The 10,482-nt window shown below is 48.5% G+C and overlaps 1 protein-coding gene across 1 annotated transcript; it reads left to right on the top strand.

Moving 5' to 3' along the window:
* Positions 1-5,403: 5,403 nt before the first annotated feature.
* Positions 5,404-9,547, top strand: LOC115392294 (low choriolytic enzyme-like). Its single transcript, XM_030096884.1, has 10 exons — positions 5,404-5,514; positions 5,735-5,768; positions 5,854-5,919; positions 5,995-6,159; positions 6,257-6,374; positions 6,454-6,632; positions 8,192-8,273; positions 8,356-8,480; positions 8,636-8,699; positions 9,422-9,547. The coding sequence occupies exons 1-9, from the start codon at positions 5,452-5,454 to the stop codon at positions 8,689-8,691; spliced, it is 888 nt and encodes a 295-aa protein (XP_029952744.1). The 5' UTR covers positions 5,404-5,451; the 3' UTR covers positions 8,692-8,699; positions 9,422-9,547.
* Positions 9,548-10,482: the final 935 nt, after the last annotated feature.

The raw sequence follows: 10,482 nt of genomic DNA, 5'->3' as shown, positions 1-10,482 counted from the left end.
CACACACACACACACACACACACACACACACACACACACACACACACACACACACACACACACACACACACACACACACACACACACACACACAAATCAGCTGATTGAGAGCGAGGCTGCTGGAGAACCCAACCCAACTCTGGCAGAACTTCAGTCAAACCCAAGTCACAGACAGACATCAGGACATCGGCAGGGGTTGTTTCTGGGACGAAAGTTCATGAATCCAAAGTGACTTCAGGCAGAACAGAGTGTCCTCAGCACCTTCGTCCTTTGTCCCAGAGAACTTGGAGACAACGCATTATTCCATTCCAATCCCTCCTGTTATTAAATTTCGATTCAAACAAACCCCCTCAAAAATTGTAAATGTTAGTTTTAACAATAATCTAACAACGGTGTTGAAAACAGCGGTGTCAGACAAAGTAAAACCACTTTTCATTCTTGCCACATTTCAGAATTAATGTTTTCTATAAACATCAATAACATCACTTCCTCCAGGTGCGTTGGCATTTTGTTATTTTATATGTCCCAGATTATCTATACTTCAACGACCATTTCCAGCTGACACACTGTCCCACAGACACCAATCAGCACTCAGTCATGGAGGCACAATCTTCAAATCAGCCCTGAGGCAGCGACAGTTGAAAATAACTTCATGCTAAACAATCAGTTCAGGTCCAGGCCGATCAGCCAGGAAGGAATAAAACAATCAGAGGCCGCCATGTGTCCAATCAAGCTAAACTAAGAAAAAAGAAAAAAAAAATCATTAAAATCAGTAGTTGCATTGAGAAAACAACAATCAGATTTGAAAACAACATTCCAGAGCAATAGAGTGAAATGATGAACACAAGAGTTTCCAAAATAAGTCACCACTGTCAGTGTTAGTTAGTAAGTTACTTATCAGTCTTCAAACAGTTACCCACTGCGCAAAGACACGTTGAAACAACGTCTTTTTAGGGTCATTTTTGTACGTCCAGTTTTGGTCCACTGAAGGTGCAGACTGTAATGCCGGATGATGTCTTTTTCGCAATGTCTTTGGGAGTATAGCAGCAAAAGTGCAGAAAATTATAATTAAATTGACCGCTCTGTAACCACTGGGCTGCAGTTGGAGGCTCAGGCATATTCTTTCAGTCATTTCCGCATTGCGTTACAGATGGGTGAAACACGGGATTCCAACTTACGACTTACTGTTCAGCGATCCTCAGCCTTACCTGCTGAGCTGTTAGTTTACTTTGTATTTCTTCTGTAAACGGGAGGGTGACCACTAGTTTGAAGAAAACTACTTCTCCTGAAATACAGTGCAATACACACGAAACAAAGTGGTGGTTTTAAAAATGTTTGTTTTGTGTTTCTCCAAAGTTCACAATTTGATGAAATTCCGTACTAAATTTAACGGCTTGGGCGGCTCTTTTATTAGACATAATTCTATCTTTATGAGACAATGAAAACAAACAGACTCAAAGAAAAAGAAATGCCAGGCGGGGTTAACATTCACATACACACTTTTTCAGTGGTAAATTTATCAACGTGTCTGGATGTTGAAACAACGTTGTTTTTCAACCGACATATTTCAGCAACATTTTTAGAAGTCATGATTTTAACAAAACTGACGATTACATATACATCTAAAAAATGTTGATTTCAATGTTGAATCCACAGTGAGTTGACGACACAACTTCAACCATGTAGTGTCAACATTGTTTTGACGTTGAATTAACGTTTTTCATCAACTGACATTATTTCAACTAAATGTCAACGTTTAAAGTCGGTTGAATGCCAGCTGGGTCATTATGACGTCAAAAAAAAGGTCCAATAAATCTTGGTCTGAATCTTGGACCTATTTTGTACGTTCTGCTGACGTCTCGATTTGGTCTTTGGATGACGTCCAAATCCTGAATGTCATCATGACGTCAAAAAAAGGTCCAATACTGACGTCTGAATTTTGGATCCATTCTGTACGTTCTGCGGACATCTAGATATGGTCTTTGACTGACCGACCCACAAATGACCTGATCTGCATGTCTTCCTGACGTCAGATGTTTGGTGGGTATAGTCAAACTCATTCATCCATCCGTCCATCCGTCCATCCGTCCATCTTTCACTGCTTATATCACAAAAACAGCCAAACTCTGGAGCTTCTTCCTTGACACCATGTTGGAAAGCTGAAAAACTAAATTACACCGGGCTCACTGGATGCCCATGTATGTCCGCAGCACTGCCACTCACACTTCCTCTGTGCTTCTGCTGTCCGCTGACGGAGGTTTCCAGCTCTGTCCCAAACATAATATTAAAACCGTCCAACAATAGAAAGCAGCCAAATCTCCATCTCTGTAGAAAGTGCTTGTTAAAACCGTAAAAACGATTTGCATAATAGAAAGAACACATCAAAAACACATAACCATTTCATCAACCCATGCAACGGGTTCAAAAGAAGCCTGATTGTGCAGAAACCTGCCCAATCTGGCAACACAGAGCCGCTCTAGAACTGTTTTGGGCAATTGCTTTCATACATTGATTAAGTACAACATCGATCATTCTTCTAATGCATATAATGATTAGAACGCGTTGTTATATATTCTAGAAGAATTACAAAAAAGATGTTAAGACAAAAACACGACACATTTTATTCCGAAATCACTTATTTTGGAACTTGCATGTACTTTCCTTCTGTCACCTGACTTGCTTCTGTTCAGATTCACGCGGCAGGACTCCGGGGTAGGGGAAGAATAGGATCCTTGCGGAAAGTTTCCAGACCGCCGGACGGGCTCTGTAGCGGCGCCGGAGGCTGCCTGCAGCCGCACCGTGGCTGGTGTGAGCCCGGCGTTACGTCGTCACGCGCACAGCGGAACCGACAAGCGGAATCGTCAAGGAGATGGACAAACAATTCCTTGGAATCGAGTCACTTTGAACCGGTTCTACAAAAGAATCGCTTCTGGATTCCCATCCCTAATCGTCTCTGTACATCAAACTTCAATTTTAGCTGCGGCTGGGCTCAGGATGCTCGGTAGCCTCCCTCAGGAACATGGTTCAGGAGCAGAACAGTGTCTGGTGTCAAAACATCAACGTCATACGTCTGGATAGTAGCACGAGTCAGAGGGAGAAAAAAATGAAATGATTTTAAAATCAACAGGTTTCGAAGTAGCAGATATACAGTTCAGTTGATTCCTACAAAATCTTGGAAAAATGTCCATCCATCAGGTCTTCCTCGTCTTGGTGTAGAAAGAGTGTGTACTAATCATCACGGAATCATCCAAAAACTTCATAAGACATTCAGTTCCTCCCATGACTTCGGGACAAACATGCTATTGTCTGTAGCAGTTTAACTTTTAGCTCTGGTGTGATTCTGTGAGGTTTAGCGGAAGCTAAATCTGAGTAATCTCTTTATAGTAAGCTCACAAACACTCCAACTAAATCAAATAAAGGTGCAAATGTAACTGATTTCAGTGGATTCCAGCGGCAGGAAAAGTTCCCCCATACATCAGAGACGTGGACATCATTAGCGCGCTGTCCAGATCCGGGACGGTAGTGTCTCCTCTGAGGACGCTGTCCTCTGGCTGTAAAGACCCTGAACTCCGTCACATGGTGAGCTACAGCAGGAGCTCTCCATGGTGCTGAAGAACAACAGCCAGCATTTAAACCTAAGCTTCAGAGTCACCGTGGAGGGATTTGACTACACACTATGGAGAGCATGAGATGCTCCAGGACAGGAGTGGACAGGAGGGACACCAGTGGAGGGCCTGTCCTGAGGAGGAGGTGACGGAGGGGGCGAAGAGCAGAGGAGGAGGTGAACGGGAACAAAAGTGTGGAGAGAGTACTGAAGAAGAAGAAGGTGGAGGAGGCGAAGGCACAGATGGAGAAGAGACTGGTGGAGGTGGAGCAGAGGTGGAGCCTCTCTCTCTCTCAGGAGGGTCCTGTGGGTGGAGCTGCTGGTCTGGACTCTCAGGGAGGTGGAGGTCTGACTGGAGGACAGGAGGAGGCGGAGCAACCTGTGACAGAAGGAGTGAAGGTGGATGTGGAGGTGGAGGTGGAGGACAGCAGGGTGGTGCTGGTGGAGAATCGAGCTGGGACTCAGTGGCTGAGGAGGTGAAATGAAACGACTCTTGGAAAGAACCAAGAATATAAAGGTGTGAAGGTGGAGGACGACCTTCCAGATGTTGAAGATTTTGCATCTTTTGGTAAAATGAACATAAAGTTCAAAGGAAAGGTGGAGCTGATGGAGCAGGAGAAATTCAGACTGAAAAAACTGGAGCAAACAAAAAGAAAAGAGCTGAAAAAACAAAAAGAACACAAGCAGTTCCTGTGACTGCTTCATGTAGAGGATTCTACCTGCTGAGACTCCACAGACTGAAGGACTGATGGAGGCTTTAAACCATGGAGGGAGTCTGTGACTCTGAGATGTGAACTGATTAACAACTTGTTAATGTGACAATGGTTTTGGAACTATAAAAGAATACTGAAATATCTGAATGTCTCTGGAGCAAGTACGTTACAGAAAAACTCTTTGTTCGTTGTTTTCAAGAGTGTTTACAGGAAAATGTACACGTCAGTACTGTGTAATAAACTGATGGGGAGACGTGATTATAGGTTTGATTGTTGGGACTTGTGGGACGGGCTTGGTGTTGCTGCCATCAGGGCAGAGGCAGCATCACGTTTCACCAGACGGCCGCTGAAGGCATTTCATCAGACATGTTTCTTCACACATGAAGACACGGTGCGCCTCGCTTTGTGGCTTGATGGAGAGAAAAAGAAAGAAAGACAGAATGTTGCTGTAAAGACAGGAAGGAGGAGCGATGGTGTGACTGCAGACGTTGGCTGTTCTCATCGGAACGGCGTCAGGGCAGAGAAACAGGAAAACAATGCTTGAAAGCAAAAGTTCAAATTCCTCTTTTTTGATTTTTACATTAACCAAAATTCTCTCTGTTTCTGTTTAATACGAACTGCAGCTCTGACCACAAAACGAAGAAGTTGTGCAAACACCACATGAGTACAGCAAGACGAGGAACTTCAGCTGTTCGTCCCACATGACCAGCAGAACACTGGGTTCTCAGAGCTCTGCTTCCTGGAGGTTCCTTGGTTCTGTAAATGTAGAACGGAGTCAGAACTTTCAGCTGACAGGTTTCTGTCAGGTGGACCCCTCTCCTGGTTCCAGTTCTGGAGGCCAACGCAGTCTTTATCGTTTCTCTTCTCATGAACAGTCTCTTGGACATGTTTTGTGTCTGTTCCTCTGCAGCTTTAGAAAGTTCCACATCTTGTCAAAACAGTATATAGATAAAAAAAGTCAGCCGGTCTGAGCAGTGCTAGTGTGGTTCTGCCGGTCCAGTTCCACAGGAACATGTTGACATGATTGAGTAATAACTGCCACTTCCCCCGGCGGAGCAGCAGGCCCTATCAGGACGAGCGACGGGGTTTATAAGTCTGGAGCCGGGGCGTTCTGCGGCGTTCTCCTCATCGGCCATGATGCTGCGGACCGCTGTGCTCAGTTTGCTGCTGTGTTCCGCACACACCTTCACTCTGCAGGTACAGCGTCAGGGACCGCTGACCTCTGACACACATAGAGACTCACTCTGAGCTAAGCTCATTTCTGGAAAATCTCACATTTTAATTCGATTCTGGGAGAACAGTACGCTGTTCTGACTGGAACTGTTTTTTTTTTTTTCCATCATGTGCAAACTTTGACTGGAACACTAGAACGTCTCATTACTTGCACAGAACGTTTAATGAACCTCCTTCTTTACAGGACACCTCCGATGACAAGAACAGCGAGAACTCTGGTGAGAAAAGACTTCTGTTCTCCATTCTGTTCTGTTCTGTTCTGTTCTCCTCTGTTCCTAAACTGAGGCTGCCATGGTTCCACAGGTAACAGCATTGAAGACGATGAGTTCAGTGTGTCCACTCTGCTGGAGAAAGCCAATGTCAACGTTGGTACGTTGCTTTCAACAGGATGCGTTCCTTTATCTTACAAACAGACAAACATGTTCTTGATGGAACCTTTTGCAGGAAAGAGTTTGGAGGAACCTCTGGTGATGTTTGGAGACATCGCCGTGTCCACAGGTCTACGGAACGCTGATCCCTGCACCAGTCGCCCCAGGAACAGGAACTGCCTGTGGCCGAAGTCCAGCGACGGCAATGTCTACGTTCCCTACCGCATCTCCAACCAGTACTGTGAGTGATCCCCTGGTGTCTGCACCGGAACCCTAGAGCCAGGCAGCAGATAACATGGCGTCAGTGCCGTTCACCATTCTGACTGTTCTCTGTCAAGCCCAACGAGAAAGAGACACCATCATCCGGGGCCTGCGCTCCTTCGCTCGGTCCACCTGCATCCGCTTCACGCCGCTCAACAGGCAGAGGGACTTCATCGACATCCAGTCTCAGTCTGGGTGAGACGCCGCTCCCCAGTGACGCTCGGCGACCCCCGGCTCCGGTGTTCTCACCTCAGCGCTCCCCAACGTCTTTTAGGTGCTTTTCCTTCGTGGGGCGCCGTGGCGGAGGTCAGGTGGTGTCGCTGAGCCGTCGGGGCTGCGTGTTCCAGCAGGTCATCCAGCACGAGCTGCTGCACGCCCTGGGCTTCAACCACGAGCAGACCCGGTCCGATCGGGACCAGCACGTCCGCATCCTGCTGCAGAACGTCATCCGCGGTGGGTTCTCGGGGTTCCTGCGGGGTGCTCACTTCTCCACCCTTACCTGGGCATCCTGCTCTGATGGGCGCAGAGTTAGGATGGACGGCTGAAGCTAGTTTTCAGAAAGTCAGTCTCATGGTGGTTGATGCTGATGCTGCCTGAGTGTGGAGGCTTCAGGCCAGCTGTCGGCCAGCTGTTTGTCCAGCTGTTTGTCCAGCTGTTGGCCAGCTGTTGGCCAGCTGTTGGCCAGCTGTGGGCCAGCTGTTGGCCGGCTGTCGGCCGGCTGTCGGCGGGCTGTTGGCCAGCTGTTGGCCAGCTGTTGGCCAGCTGTCGGCCAGCTGTTTGTCCAGCTGTTTGTCCAGCTGTTGGCCAGCTGTTGGCCAGCTGTTGGCCAGCTGTTTGTCCAGCTGTTTGTCCAGCTGTTGGCCAGCTGTTGGCCAGCTGTTGGCCAGCTGTTGGCCAGCTGTGGGCCAGCTGTTGGCCAGCTGTCGGCCGGCTGTTGGCGGGCTGTTGGCCAGCTGTTGGCCAGCTGTTGGCCAGCTGTCGGCCAGCTGTTTGTCCAGCTGTTTGTCCAGCTGTTTGTCCAGCTGTTGGCCAGCTGTTGGCCAGCTGTTGGCCAGCTGTCGGCCAGCTGTTTGTCCAGCTGTTTGTCCAGCTGTTGGCCAGCTGTTGGCCAGCTGTTGGCCAGCTGTTGGCCAGCTGTCGGCCAGCTGTCGGCCAGCTGTCGGCCAGCTGTCGGCCAGCTGTTTGTCCAGCTGTTTGTCCAGCTGTTTGGCCAGCTGTTTGGCCAGCTGTTTGGCCAGCTGTTTGTCCAGCTGTTTGTCCAGCTGTTTGTCCAGCTGTTTGGCCAGCTGTTTGGCCAGCTGTTTGTCCAGCTGTTTGGCCAGCTGTTTGTCCAGCTGTTGGCCAGCTGTTGGCCAGCTGTTGGCCAGCTGTTTGTCCAGCTGTGGGCCAGCTGTTGGCCAGCTGTTTGTCCAGCTGTTGGCCAGCTGTTTGTCCAGCTGTTTGTCCAGCTGTGGGCCAGCTGTTGGCCAGCTGTTTGTCCAGCTGTTTGTCCAGCTGTTTGTCCAGCTGTTTGTCCAGCTGTTTGTCCAGCTGTTTGTCCAGCTGTTTGGCCAGCTGTTGGCCAGCTGTTGGCCAGCTGTTTGTCCAGCTGTGGGCCAGCTGTTGGCCAGCTGTTTGTCCAGCTGTTGGCCAGCTGTTTGTCCAGCTGTTTGCCAGCTGTTTGTCCAGATGTGGGCCAGCTGTTTCCCAGCTGTTGGCTAGCTGTTTGTCCAGCTGTGGGCCAGCTGTGGGCCAGCTGTGGGCCAGCTGTCGGCCAGCTGTCGGCCAGCTGTTTGTCCAGCTGTTTGTCCAGCTGTTGGCCAGCTGTGGGCCAGCTGTTGGCCAGCTGTTGGCCAGCTGTTGGCCAGCTGTTGGCCAGCTGTTGGCTGGCTGTGGCTGCGTCAGGGCCTCTTGGAGCAGAGCAGGCAGTGTCCTGGGAAAAGCTGCAGCTGATGTTGTTTGCTCCCGGAGCTCTTTGGAAGAGCAGGCTGGTCTTCTGACGATTTTACCTGAGCTGTGCTTTCACCCTGCAGGGATGGAGCATAACTTCCGGAAGATTGCCACCATCAACCTGGGAACGCCGTATGACTACAACTCCGTCATGCATTATGGAAAGTGAGTGGCTGCACATTGTCCGTCTGCCTGGAACCCGTGTCTGTTTCCTGCCACTGCTTCCCGCTGTCTCTGTGCGCCACAGGTTCGCCTTCTCCAGAAACAGGCAGCCCACCATCCTTCCCATCCCCAATGAGAACGTCGCCATCGGCAGAGCCACCCAGATGAGCCCCACTGACATCCTGCGGGTCAACCGCCTGTACCGCTGCAGTACGTCACCTCGGTTCGGACCGGGCTCCAGAAATCATGGCGATACGACACACGCCTCAGTGGTGGATGTGATCCTGGGACAGGTTTTTCTTGGTTTGCTTCCTCTTTGTGCTGCTCTCCGTTAACAGAGGCTGTTTCTCATCGTCCGATTGCAGATTCCACGTCTGTATTCACGCCTGAAGGGAATTCCAGCAAAAACGAGATCCTCTGATGATCCAGGTGAGTGGTTCTTGATCTGACTTCATCCTGGTTTTACAGTTTTCCTCCTTTGATTTGGCTCATTTCTTCAAACAGAAACTACATTGTCAGCATAACGTGGACGAAACCTCCAGACTGCTCTGCAGTGTTTCTCATTCATGTCATCACACTGGAAAGTCGCTCGTGTCTCTATGTATTAGAAAGCCTTTGTAAACTAAATACAGTTTCTCTACATTCAGCTCAATTTCCATGTGAATAGACCATGTAGATCTAAACTGATTGATTCTCAGTCGAGTGGTTGTCCCTTACACTGTAACAGTCATCACATGATCAACAGTCTGATCATCAACTGTCAGAATCAGTCAAGAACATTCCTGACAGGAGAGGGAGCCCATGCCAAAAGGACGAAGCATTTTGAGGACAGCCACCGTTTGAGAAATCAATGTGTTTTTGACACCTGGCTGACGTGTGTTACAGACATGTGAGCTTTGACAGGTGAACCGTGGTGCTGAGCGGAACTGAGAGACTGTTCTGAGAACAGATCTTAGAGTTCTGAGAATGTAACTTCTGTTTCAAGAAATGAGCCAAAACAAAGGAGAGAACCTGTAAAGTGAGGGTAAGCAGTCAGTGCAGTGTGTCTCCTCTCACTGCAGTTCAGAACTAAGGCTGACAGGATTGTATAGCTCCCTCTGCTGGCCCGTCGGTGTGTGTGATGTCTTCATTCTGTTTCGGTCATGCTGAAGGTCCTGGTGGAACCGGCTGAAGCAGGATGAAGCTGAAGTCCTGGAGGTCACCAGTACCGCCACCTGCTGCCTGCAGGCCTGAATAACATGCAAAGAAAAATGACAAAAATAAAATAAAGATGTTCAGAAAGCCTGAGTTCACGAAATATGACAGACCACACACACACACACACACACACACACACACACACACACACACACACAGACACACACACACACACACAGACACACACACACGCGCGCACACACACACACACACACACACACACACACACACACACACACACACACACACACACACACACACACACACACACACACACACACACACACACACACACACACACACACACACACACACACACACACACACACACACACACACACACACACACACACACACACACACACACACACACACACACACACACACCCTAACCCAGACCACAACACAGCCGAACCCTAAAGAAATGTTTTTGACCTTTGACTTTTTTGAGTAACAACAACATGGTCAAGAAAACACTGTTTCCCTCATTAGGACCGGAAAAAGGTCCCACAAGGCACGTCGTGCAGGTTTTCCTATCCTTGTGGGGACATTTGGTCCACACACACATGCGTGTCAAAACACAGATACATACAGACACACACACAAACACGTCAAAAAACAGATACAGACAGACAGACACACACACACACACACACACATCAAAAACACACACACACACAAACACACACACACACACACACACAAACAAAAACACAGACACACACAGACACTCACACACACACACACATTGAAACGCATCAAAACAGATATGTATACACACACACACACACACACACACACACACACACACACACACACACACACATGCCAACAAATACACACATACGTCAAAACACAGATACACACACATGACAACAGACGCACACACAAACACACATCAAAACAGACACACACACACACATCAAAACAGATATACACACACACAAACAGAAACAAACACGTCAATAGACACACACACACACGCACGCACGCCCACACGCACGCATGCACACAC

This window comes from Salarias fasciatus, chromosome 1 (genome assembly GCF_902148845.1).
Source record: "Salarias fasciatus chromosome 1, fSalaFa1.1, whole genome shotgun sequence".
NCBI lineage: Eukaryota > Metazoa > Chordata > Actinopteri > Blenniiformes > Blenniidae > Salarias > Salarias fasciatus.
Note: the sequence above shows the minus strand (reverse complement) of the source record. Positions and strands in the feature narration are given on the sequence as shown.